This window comes from Molothrus ater, chromosome 15, assembly GCF_012460135.2.
Source record: "Molothrus ater isolate BHLD 08-10-18 breed brown headed cowbird chromosome 15, BPBGC_Mater_1.1, whole genome shotgun sequence".
NCBI lineage: Eukaryota > Metazoa > Chordata > Aves > Passeriformes > Icteridae > Molothrus > Molothrus ater.
In genome coordinates this window covers 12,159,323-12,172,009 of record NC_050492.2, presented here as the reverse complement: position 1 = coordinate 12,172,009, position 12,687 = coordinate 12,159,323, and the positions used below count along the sequence as shown (strand labels likewise).

The window sequence follows — 12,687 nt, the reverse complement described above, 5'->3', positions numbered from 1 at the left end:
ACACCCATAGCACGGTCTACATCACCTTCTTTCTTGTTTCTTCATTCCTCTCTTGCATCTCACCTCTCAGGACAAAGCATTTATCAGGTGGACTTGTCCACAAACCATTGTTTGTTTCCACTTTAGCAAAGGGCAAACTTTCTCCCATACCTCAAATTAAAGGTCTTTTACAATAATGGACAGAAAAGAAAGAACAGGAATCCAAAATTTTATTTTTCACACACACACACACACACCTCTCTTCTCAATCACTTTCTTCAGATGGTTTCACTATTTTAGACACCTGCAGAGACAGGAATATTTCATTCTGATCACTCTTCCTCCCTTTGACTGAACACTGAACTTACCAAAGCATTCAGAGATCATCTCCCTCTTCCACTTTGGCAACAGAAGGAAAGCAGCAGATGACTAAAGAAAAGCTGTTTTATATATTCCTCATCAACTGAATTCAGACTAACTGGAGACTAAGATCACAGGACATGCTTACCAGCTTACAGAGATTTGTCCTTGAGACTGATCACGTTGAGATCTACACACTATAACCTACCTGGAAGTGTTCATCCTATTTTTGGATTTCCCCATCCCTTCTCATGGTTTCACAACCCCATCTTCCTGTTGTTCCATCTTCCCACAGTTACAAAAGACCCACTCAGACAGGGAGCTGCACGGCAGCCAACCCCCACACACATGCCTTTTGCACATATTTCAAGCTCCTGCTGCCACAGCCATCACTCCTGAAGAGCAGGAGCAGAGAAATACCATCCATGTGTCCTGTACCCATCTCTGAGAGTGATTTCAGGCTGAACTCTAAAGGCCCAGTGTGAAAAACTTCTCATTAAGGGTCTCATGATTTCTACCTCACCTCTGGGAAGGAGAGTCACCCAAGAGCTCATCAGAAGGAATCCAGCACTTTAGGTGGTGCTCAGGAAGTACAAGATGGCAAGAAACTCCACTGATCCAGGCCAGCACAGGGAGTCAAGGTTCATTATTGGTGGAGTTCAGTGAGCTCATGATGTGCCCAAGCTTGTCTCCACAATCTTTTCAACAGGAAACACTCATAAATCCTCCTCCATAAAAGTGTCTGTGAATAATTTCTTTCCTGACTCACTTTATTAGCAATATCTTATGGATAAAAAGGTTTCTAAACCACCTGGCCTGATAAAATTGAAGGAGTCCCTCAAGATTTTAAACTTTATAGACTGAAGTACTCCAGATATGAGCCAAAGCCTTGAAAGGACCGTAACTGATGGTTTGTACATTTGATGAAGAGGATGAGCTCTCCCAAGAGCATGCATATCACCACTTTTCCAGTCTCTAAGCTCTCCTGATGTTCAGAAATAGGTTACAGGAAGAGGATGGCAGACCAGGCAAGCTGGGAAAGGCTTGGCAGTGTGTCAGTTCTTGCTCCAGGGAATCGAGTTCTCAGCTGTCTCCCAGCCCCAGAAATTGATAAGCCAAATCTACAGACCCATCTGAAGAGAAATCATGTTCCTGCAGATGAAGTGAAGTGACAAAGTTCTCTGGTGTGCTTGCCAATTGTGCAAAGGGATTTACACACGTGTTGCCCTGAGGCTCTTCCATGCCATGTGCCAGCTGCTTCTTGTTCTTTCTTCCTTCAGCAGTTGCTCTCTCCTCCCACTGTATTTATTTATACCATGGGCTCCTCTAAGAGTTAGCTGTTGTCCTGCTCTGCTCCAGAGTATCGCCTTCATATTGTGGGTGGGTTTCTCTAGAGTGTAGCCCATAATCATTCTGCTCTTCTAACGCCTTCCAAGAATGAAACCCTTCTTGCTGTCTCTAATGTCCTCCAGGGACATCTCTCCTGCCTGGGATGAATTGCTTGATGTTACATAGCAGGCTCTGCAGGTTTCCCACCAGCACTTCATTCCATCTCTTTTCTCCTTTTCCATAGGCTCTTGGCTTCTGTGAGAGAGAGGTTTTATCAACAAAGCACTGGGGAGATAAAGGTGAAAAAGGGGTTTAACCCTGACTTCACCCTGAAACAACACAACTAACTTTTTCTTTCTCCATCCTATATGACTTTTAAAGATGAATCTTGGGCCAGAAATAGGAATTTCTGATGTCCCCATTTAAGGCAGAGGACTTTGGTGTGGTTCACTTTTAGCAGCTCAGTGCCTTGTCTCTCTCCAGTCTGATGGAGATCAAGGATTGGATTGCAGTAACTTTGGCCTTGTTTTCCTGCATGGGTACAACAGTTATTCCTTTCTCTGCCTCCCAAGTCCTGCTTTTTCCTCCAGAGAAAGCTGCCAGTGCTTCTCCTCAATAAGATTCTTTCACCACCCTCACCCCTGCCAAAAGGGCAACTGGTCCAGCACCTTCCCCACTACCAATGAGACAGTGAGAACAGAACAAAAGCCACGTGGCCCAGAACAAGAGTCCATCTGTGACTGGTGGTGCTCTTATGGATAGTCTGAATTCCAGGGCTCTGATCAGGCTCAGGAAGGTGGGAGAAAGGGCAAGCAGCTGCAGCAGTAGCTTTGTGATCCCATGGCTCTATTGCATGGAAAGATGGGCTTCCCTCCTTGCATGCTGGTCAAAGGCTGCCAGGAAGGACCATAGGTGAAATTGTGCCAGAGAGGTGAAGGTGTTCTGCAAAGTAAAGGAGTTGCAGTCCCTTAATTGATCCAGGCATAGGTTAAAAAGGTGAAAAAGGCTGCATTTGGTACTTCTTGGAATTAGAAAATTGGGAGTAATCTCAACTGTCAAGGCTGGGAGAGAGGGGAACAAGCAGCAGGAGGAATGTTGAAACCCTTCATGAAACAGCAGCCACCTGTGTCCCAGCTAGCTGTGATTCTGTGTTTTACAGATGGTTAATGGAGTGCCTCACCTTGGCTACAGCTGCCAGGGGAGCTCCTCTGGGAACCTCTCCTCCTCACGGTTTGTGAGCGACGGCGAGTGGCACTCAGTGTTCCTGGAGGTGAAGAACTCTTCCGTCCGCCTGCTCGTCGATGGCCTGGGCAACGCCTCCCTCCAGCTGCCAGGGACCTGTGGTGTCCCCCAGGGCAGGCGAGACCTGGTCTTTGGGGGCCTCCCAAAGTTGCTGCAGTCCCAGAGGGTCACACGGGGCTTCAGGGGCTGCCTGGACGTGGTTGCAATCAACGGCAGAGAAGTGGTTCTCCTTCCAGGGAAAGGGCAGTCGAGGGAAGTCTTGGAGCAGGTGGGCATAAGGCAGTGCTGCTCCCCCAGCGGTGCCTGCAGCAGCAACCCTTGCCTCAACAACGGGATGTGCTCTGAAACTCACGGAGGAGGTACGTGAACATCTCGCTCAGAGCTGTGGAGGGCAGTGAGCAGTGATGGGGGGAAAGATGCAGCAGCTTTATTATCCCTGGGGAGGGGCTATTCCAGAGGGGAAGCAGAGATCCTCTGTCCCAGGGGACCTCAGGTGACTCAGTGCAGGAGCAGCTGCAGGGTGTGAGATCATCATCCTGGCTCTCACCAGTGGACCGTGGGCCCAGAGGGCAGGAAGGTGTTTCTAAGGAGTGTGCATGACATAGGAGAGCAGAGTGTTGCCAAAAACTCAAATGCATGTAGAGATTCCACCCACCCCTCTGCATCCTTTTTGCTTAAGGAGCTGTTAACAAGGCTGGAATCAGGCAAGATGGGATCATGTGGTGATGGTATCTGGGCAGAAACAAGCCAAGATCTTCTGCAGTGAGCGACTCCCCAGGGCTATGCAAAGGGATATGGGAAAACTGTAAGCTCAAATCCAAGAGTCCCAGGCTAACGTGGGGTGCACACACCCAAAAGAGGTTTGATACAGGCTCTGCACCAGGCAGTGTCCCTGCTGCCCCATTCCTGCCATCAGAGGGGCTCCTTGCAGTGAGCCGTGTCCTGTGTCACAGGGACAGGGGCTGTGAGCAGAGGAGCTGCTCCCAGTGATGTCCACCCGTGTGTCACTGCCCTACAACTGGCTGTAGCTGCCAGCAGAGCAGGGCTGCACCCCATAACACCCTCTATGAGATGGGTACTGCCTGTGCCTCAGCCCCTCAGAGGGGCAGTGGGGTGCTTCCCACGCTGCTGTGTGGGGCAGAGGCTGCTCCTGCAGCTCTCTGGGGCCCTTGCCAAAGCACACCCTGCCCGGCAAGCAAGTGAGGACAAAGGAGGCACCACCTTCCCCTGCCCTGCCCGCTGCCTCTGGGAACAAGATTCCCAGCCCTGTCGACTCAGCAGCTGCCTGGTTCAGGTGAACTTGTTTGACACCAGGTGTAAATGTACAGAACAGTTAGTCTGGCTGGCACTCACACCTCAGCCTTCAGACCCTCTGCACAGAAAACCTCTCTGGCTGGGCTGGAAGGGGCTCAAAGCCCACAAAGGGAAAACACATCTCTGCTCTAAGTCAAGGCATCCCCTGCTTTCATTGCAGAGAGAATACAGTGGGAGGGAGAGGTGAAAAATCATTCCTTCAGTAATAACCTAATGATCATCCAGCACCTTTCCCATAGTTTCCTTCTAGGATGAACAATTTCTCCTGCAAATGGCCCAGCTGGCCAGGAAAGAGCCTGTGGGACATGGCCCCAGGCAGGGCACTGCTGCAGGGAAGGGATTGCCCAAGGGATGTTTATTTGGGAGGTTATCCTGGTTACCTGAGTGCCATGGGCTCAGTCCTGGGTACCCCAGGCAGGCAGCACGAGTTCCTGCAGAGCTGTGCCCAGGATCTCAGTGAGTTCCTGCAGAGCTGTGCCCAGGATCTCAGTGAGTTCCTGCAGAGCCCTGCCCAGGATCTCAGTGAGTTCCTGCAGAGCTGTGCCCAGGATCTCAGCGAGATCCTGCAGAGCCCTGCCTGGGATCTCAGTGAGTTCCTGCAGAGCCCTGCCCAGGGATCTCAGTGAGTTCCTGCAGAGCTGTGCCCAGGGATCTCAGTGAGTTCCTGCAGAGCTGTGCCCAGGATCTCAGTGAGTTCCTGCAGAGCTGTGCCCAGGGATCTCAGCGAGTTCCTGCAGAGCTGTGCCCAGGGATCTCAGTGAGTTCCTGCAGAGCCCTGCCCAGGGATCTCAGTGAGTTCCTGCAGAGCTGTGCCCAGGATCTCAGTGAGTTCCTGCAGAGCTGTGCCCAGGATCTCAGCGAGATCCTGCAGAGCCCTGCCCAGGGATCTCAGTGAGTTCCTGCAGAGCCCTGCCCAGGATCTCAGTGAGTTCCTGCAGAGCCCTGCCCAGGGATCTCAGTGAGTTCCTGCAGAGCCCTGCCCAGGGATCTCAGTGAGTTCCTGCAGAGCTGTGCCCAGGATCTCAGTGAGTTCCTGCAGAGCTGTGCCCAGGATCTCAGCGAGATCCTGCAGAGCCCTGCCCAGGGATCTCAGTGAGTTCCTGCAGAGCCCTGCCCAGGATCTCAGCGAGATCCTGCAGAGCCCTGCCCAGGGATCTCAGTGAGTTCCTGCAGAGCCCTGCCCAGGATCTCAGTGAGTTCCTGCAGAGCCCTGCCCAGGGATCTCAGTGAGTTCCTGCAGAGCCCTGCCCAGGGATCTCAGTGAGTTCCTGCAGAGCCCTGCCCAGGGATCTCAGTGAGTTCCTGCAGAGCTGTGCCCAGGGATCTCAGTGAGTTCCTGCAGAGCTGTGCCCAGGATCTCAGTGAGTTCCTGCAGAGCTGTGCTCAGGGATCTCAGTGAGTTCCTGCAGAGCCCTGCCCAGGATCTCAGTGAGTTCCTGCAGAGCCCTGCCCAGGGATCTCAGTGAGTTCCTGCAGAGCCCTGCCCAGGATCTCAGTGAGTTCCTGCAGAGCTGTGCCCAGGGATCTCGGTGTGGGATTGCAGCACAGGCAGGGACTCGCCTGTGGAGCAAGCCTGGGAACCACGTGGCTGTGTGAGAACACAGCTGTGGGGAGAGCACCCAGGCCAGCCCAGCACCACCCCAGGACCACAAACACAAGTGAGCCCCACATCCAGGACATGTGTTTGGGCACACACAGGCCTGTGGGCAATGTCCAGCACCTGCTGCACCAGTGTCGGCACGTCCTTCTGGTACAGCCACTGACACACATGTGGGAACAGGCCCAGGTTGTTTGCCCTGTGCTCTAAAGCAGGGTTCTTCAGCTTGTGGAGGAGTAGCAAAGACTTTTCAAGTGCGCTGGAAGGTGCAAACTCTGAATTTCCCTCACTGCAGCACCAGCCAGGTGACGAGCAGGAGCTCAGCAAAGCCAGGGACATTCCCATGCTTAGGGCTGTGCTAAACAGCAGCCAAAAGCACAAACAGCAGGAGCCCCTCCGAGTCCCTGGCTGTGCTGGGTTTCCCTCTGTCTGTGAACAGACATCTCCTGCAAGCAGGAGAAACTCTGCATGTTGAGACAGGCACTTCATACCACGAGAACTCGCAGGACCAAAGACTCCTGAGAACAACAAATTACAGGGGATTGCACTCAACAGAGTCAGAAACTGTGAATCAGCCTGCCAAGTTCCCCTTCCTTTATCCCAGATTTGTCCCTCAGCTTCTCCATGCAATAAAGCTATGCCCTGACTGCATCTCTGATCTGTGTCAGGAGAGGACGGGCTTGACTTCTTGCTCAATCAGCTCCCTAGTGCCACTGTGTTGCCCCAGAATGGCCACCCAGCCTCCAGCAACTATGCCAGGTCCTGTAATGAACCCACCAGACCTCCAGGGATGGCCTGGGTGTCCCACAGCATCTCTACAGCAGCAAACTCCTGTGCCTGGGTAGCTGTGCAAGGGGCTGTGGGGGCCATCAGCACCAGGCTCTGCTCCTCTCTGTTCTTGCCCATTTTTTCACACGGATATGTTCACTCTCACCCTCCAGGTTACACCTGCATCTGCCCCGGGCTGTTCTCTGGTGAGCACTGTGAGCTTGGGGACAGTCCCTGCGAGTCCAAGCCCTGCCTGCATGGGGGAACCTGCACCCTCTCAGCCACTGGCTACTCCTGCCACTGCCCTGACTGGTACCTGGGTGAAAGGTAAGGTCTGGGGGGCTTTGGGACAGCTGACATCCCATGATGGGCTGAGAACATGAGCATTGCACCTTTCTGGAGCTCACCAGATCAACACACTCTGGGATTAATTGCAAATTGCAGGCGCCTGAGCGTTGCAGCCGGGAGGTGCTGGAGGGCAGAGCTGAGCAGAGCAGGACACAAATAACTCTGCCATCGTGTGGCCACTGCCTCTCTGAGCAGGAGGGAAAACAGAAACATCTCTGCTTACAGGTGCTTTGGTGGCTGCAGGTGCTGTGGGGCAGTGCAGAGGCTCTCTGTGATGGGACACAGTGCTGCTGACACACACTGCTACTCCCTGTGACAGGATCTGAGTTCAGCAGCAATGGGAACACCTTGGCAGTGGTGGGGGAGCTCAGCTGTGATGGGGGCCTGGCAGCAGGATACAGGCAGACACTGCCCTGGGTGGCAGGAGGGTGCCCTGAGGCTGGGAGAACCTGCCTGGCAGAGCTGTGAGGTGCCCCCTGCTTCAGTAGCCTGAACACCCACCCTGCAGGGTGCTAAAGAGGTTGTTTCTATCTGGGACCAGCTCTACGGAGTTCATGCAAAAGAAATCTCTGTCTCAGCTCGCAGCTGTGATTCATCCAATTCAAATCCCAGCTCAAGACAGTGGGCATTACCACCCCAGCCCAGCAGCCCCTCCAAGACCCCCACCTTGCCTCCAGCCCAGCCTGGTCAGAGATTCCCAGTGCAGGCTCAGACAGCATCACACCCAGTTCATCCTTCTGCCTTGCCCATCACACCCAGTTCATCCTTCTGCCTTGCCCATTTAGCCAGCATGGACACTGGTCCTGTGGATCAAGGCAAAGGCAGAAATTACCTGTTCAGCTCTTGAAATAAAAGCATGTAGCTGAGCATTAGGTGGCAGTGTAATTCCTGACATCAGCCAGACCCTGTGGGTGCATGTCACACACACCCGCTCACGCATCCTAAATCACTGACTACAACAGGAGCAGTGCAAACCTCACAGAGTTTGTTCAGTAATGAGGAAAAAAAAAAGGCATGAAAAGCTACTAAAGCACTGTATATTCGCCCCAGCATGGGGAGGTCATTGCTCTTGGAAGGAAAGGTCCCCTGTACTGTTGGCAAACATTTAGGTTGTGTGTGGGGTGGAGTAGGACAGAGAATCAGAAATTCCATCTCAGTTCTACAGATGCTCCATAAAAAATGTCAAAAAATTCTCTCCAGCAAGGGTGTCCATTCATCACCTCACAGGGTAGTCTTTTCCCAAATGTTTTCTGTAGCCTGCCAGACATCCAGAGGCTCCACAGAGCTTGGAGGACATGGGAGGCTTCATAAGAGGTTAAACACACCTCACACTGACCCTGGGCTCCCTAATTTAACAGGATGGGAGCATCTCTCTATGCAGTGTTAGCCCTAGAATTCCAAACTCCTCTGAGGCAGAAAGCCCCCTATTTTATTTTGGCTGTACAACTGAAAAATAAGACCACTCTGTAAAACGTGGTCTCTTGAACAGCATCATTTTATACTCAAGGATCCTCTGTCAGGATAAGCAGGTAGCAAGAATCCAACGAGGGAGAGAGAGCAGACCAGGACAGAGCATCCATGGGTGGTGTAAGCCAGAGCCTGACCAGGATCAGGCAGTTCTGGTGCATCCCAGGCTGACAGAGGTCATCTCCATCCCTTTCTCCCCACAGGTGCGAGAAGCTGGCAGAGGAGTGCCCAGACAACCCGTGCCGCAACGCCGGGCGCTGCGTGAGCAGCCAGGGCTCCATGTACTGCATCTGCCCACCGGATTACCAGGGGGACTACTGCACCCAGCCCATCATCACCCCGGCCATCGTGCCCACGCACTGGGCGCTGGGCCCCGAGGAGATCGCGGAGATCGCGGCCGGCGTGCTGGGGGCGGCCATCCTGGCCACGGCCTTCGTGCTGGTGCGCAAGCGCTGCCGCCACCGCGCCAAGGCGCACAAGCCGGTGGCCCGCGAGGACCCCGACCTGCTCTCCAAGAGCGAGTTCTCCAAGAGCGTGGGTGTGGGCACCCAGCCCGTGCCCCCCATCGAGCTCAACATCCTCGGCGACGCGGCGCACAACAACCTGGACCGGGCCACCCCCGAGCAGCGCAAAGGCACCGGCAGCCCCGAGTTCGTCACCTTCAACTCGGCCAACGCCCCCAAGCACCGGGGCACCATCGTGTGCAGCGTGGCCCCCAACCTGCCCCCCGCTGCACCCCCGTCCAACTCCGACAACGAGTCCTTCATCAAGTGCACCTGGGCCAGGGAGGAGATGGGTCAGTAGCCACAGATTCTTCTTGCACTTAAATATCCCTCTTTCCCTTGGGAAGTGGATCTGAGGTTTGCAAACATGCAGGAAAAATGGTGTTGGCTAAAGCAAAGTAGCGTTGTCATCTTATTGCAAAAGTTTCATGCCTTCTTGGTGATTTCTCACGGGCACCTCCTTAAAGCACTGACTCCTCATAGCACAGCCAACAAACTCCAGCTTCCTTCTCAACCAGCTAACCCCCTCTTTTATAGCACTCATCCTCACTGGACACAGCTGTGGCCTCTTAAGGGCAGGCCTATTCCTAATCTTTGGTAATCAGTACAGCTGCAACTCCTCAGGGGTGAGATTACCTTCTGCACTATCTTTATTTTCTTACATTCTATCCCCCCACAAAGTAGGGGCAAAATCTGCCTCAGCCCTGCTATAGGACCTTCATTGGCTCTTCCTTCCTGGTTCACCACTACATTGTCTGCTTTAACCTGCTTGGTTTTGTACACAATCAGCAGGGAAGCCATTAATGCACAGCAAGTTGTGATCCTGCATCAAAAAAGCCTATGAAAGAGAAAAACTGGAAAAAGAAAATTAAGATCCTAAAGCCAGTAGGGGTTTTAATGAAGACATTTGCATCAGTGCTTCTGGGCAGAGGGATGACATTCTCAGGGAAACACCTTGAATGGCTCTGGACAGCAAGGTTACCCCATGCAGGAGTTCCTCACAGGAGTAACTGCAGGGAAAGGGAGAGATCCAGGGCATCACTGCCCCAATCCCTTCATAACATGAGTTTCTTGCATCCAAACATAATGATGAAGTGTGTCTTTTGGGTGCTGGAGTAGTGGGTATCTGTAGGCTGGTGGGAACGCAGCCTCAGCACGCCCATGGGTGATCTCAGGTCCCCACAATTCCCAAAGTAGCAGCTACACCTCCCCTGTCCCTACATCTCCTCTTCTCCCTAGTCTGCCATATTTCCTGCAGGCTCAGAGCCTACAGAGGGAATTGGCAGGAGGGCAGAAGAGAGGCACCAGCTGCTAGAGCTGCATCTAACACAACTTTCTTTTGTTCCAGTCTACCCAGCAGAAACCACCTACTGGCCGCCCCGGTACCTGTCATCAGATGTCCAGGAGTATTCCCACTACGAGATCATCCAAGGCCCCCCTGCCTCCTCCTCTCACCCTCCTCTCCCGCCGCCGCCCCCTCCCCCAGCAGACGCGGAGCCGGTCGCTCTCTACGGGGGCTTCCCCTTCCCGCTGGACCAGAGCAACAAGCGCGCCCCCATCCCACCCCGCTACAGCAACCAGAACCTGGAGGACTTCCTGCCGCTGGGCCCCATGGACGTGGGGGCATCCCAGTGCCAGAACGAGTACACGGCCATCAGCTACTACCCAGCACAGCTGGTGCAGGGCGAGGGGGTCCCGTTCCAGCCCGAGCCGGGCTACAAGAGGGTCAGCATGCGCCTGAGCGTGGCCCAGCCCTCGTACGCCGACTGCGAGCTGGGCCACCAGCCCAGCATCCGAGCCCAGCCCCTGGCACCACCCAACTACGAGGGCTCTGACATGGTGGAGAGTGACTACGGGAGCTGCGAGGAGGTGATGTTCTAGCGGGGCTTGCTCCTGGGATGAGGAGAGAAGCACGTTTCCATGCAGGACAGAGGGCAGGGGGCTGGCACACGCTGCTGAAGGGAGGCTTGTGTGTGTCCCTCTCAGCTTGCAGTGTCCCCCCCTGCATGGCTGGGTTGTAATTTTGGCTGGATCTTTCCCCTCGCTGCCCTCCATGGTGCTCCTGCTGCAAATGGAGGGGAAATGCTCCAGGCACTGCTGGGACATGGAGGATGCTCCTGGGATGCCAGTGACTAACCTGCCTCCTCACCAAGGGACTGCCTCCAGCACCATGCAGGACCACAGCATGCTACCTCCTCCCACGCCAGGCTTCCTGGCCACAGGGAGGATGAGGAGGAGGAGGGCAAGCACTGCAGGTATGGCAGCAGTCATGGAGGAGAAAGGTGTGGAAGGATTAGCAGTGCACAGCCTGGCAGTGCCCCTTGTGGGGCACAGAGGCTCCCTGCTCCCAGCTCTGGCTCCAAGGGCTTGCATCAAGCCAACAGTTTGATCGTGGAATGGATCAGCTGCTGCAAACCCTCTTTGTGTCTGCTCCCTGACACTGGGGGAGGGAAGAGGGAATGCAGCTGGTCCCACCAGCACATCCCTGACTGGCTAACAGAAGTCCAAGGGAAAAAAAAAAAAAAGAAAAAAAAAATTTGTGTAGAAAAACCAAGCAACAAGGTTTGTTACAGCAGGAACCACCCACAGACTCAAACCAGGCTGCCCAGTTGGGCTGTGTGCACGCGAGTAAGGGAGACCCTGCCCTGAGGATTGTGTGCACAGCCTTGTCCCCATGGCTGTCACAGTCCCACACTGATGCAGCTGCACACCCCGTGCTGTGTCCCAGAAAGACTGGCCAGCACTGCCTGGAATCTCTACCCAGAGAGGGGCACTGAGGCTACTGAGCATGGGTTTGCCTGTTTGTCCTTGTGCTTGGACATGTATCGTTCTTCGTGAGAGGTTTGCTTTGGTTGGTTGTTTGATGTAACTTTTTTTGTTGTTGAATTTTTGGAAAGTATTAAAAGAGTTTGGATTTTTTTACTATTATGACATCCTTGCCTAGCTTCAGCCAAGGGAACAACAGCTTAGTTTGGGCACCAAAAGCGTTCAGAAAAGTGCCAAGACAGCAAGTTAAACACTTTTTTGAGGATCCTGTAAGTGCCAGAGGGATGAGGCAGACAGACCCACAGTACCCTGTCTTGCTTTGGGAAACCATGAGCCTCCTGTATCTCTTAGCTCAGGAGTAAAGGGCTTGAAAGGACCCAAACTGAAGCTTTTGATTTTCATCCCAAACAAACACCACTTGTTTTACCTCTCAAAGCTCTCATGCACTTCCATAAAACTTTTTCACCAGCTCTGCTCAGCAGAAAGCAGTCTCTGCCTAGATTAGACCTCTTTTATGTAGTTGGTTTTATTCTGTTTGGTAAATTGCTCTGATCCTAAAATAATGCATTCCTCTACTTCGAGGACACTTAATTTTGAGGTGTCTCAGCAACAGGCACCACTTTTACCCATAGGGAAAACACAAATTGTTCTTCCCAGCAGCAGAAGCAGCACAAATAACAGTGATGTTTTCCTTTAGATTTTTTAACTCCCCAGGGCAAAGGCAGCTTGAGATGAAGCTCTTCTCAGTAATACCTGGGAAGGAGCAGCCTCAGTAAAGCCATTTCATGGGATGGGGACAGCCCTGCAATGCTCAGCCCTAAGAAAGGATGGCTGTGGATCCCACCATGGTGACTCTCCAGAGTCAGAAATACCTGAAGCACTCGGAGTGCCTGTGCTCAGCAGTCTCTCCTGCCCTGGCATTCAGGTCACCTCAGATCCACAGTCCCCATCAGCCTGCAAAAGCCTTCTAGTTTAAGGAAAAAATTCTGCCAGATTTCTAAAGATGAACTTTTT

General features: G+C 53.2%; 1 protein-coding gene across 1 annotated transcript in view; it reads left to right on the top strand.

The window, feature by feature from the left end:
* FAT2 (FAT atypical cadherin 2) overlaps positions 1–11,838 on the top strand; it is a 46,125-nt gene extending 34,287 nt beyond the window's left edge. The window contains 4 exon segments of the mRNA XM_054516450.1: positions 2,828–3,269; positions 6,763–6,916; positions 8,608–9,200; positions 10,256–11,838. Coding sequence (XP_054372425.1) covers positions 2,828–3,269; positions 6,763–6,916; positions 8,608–9,200; positions 10,256–10,788 — 1,722 coding nt within the window. The 3' untranslated portion in view covers positions 10,789–11,838.
* Positions 11,839–12,687: the final 849 nt, after the last annotated feature.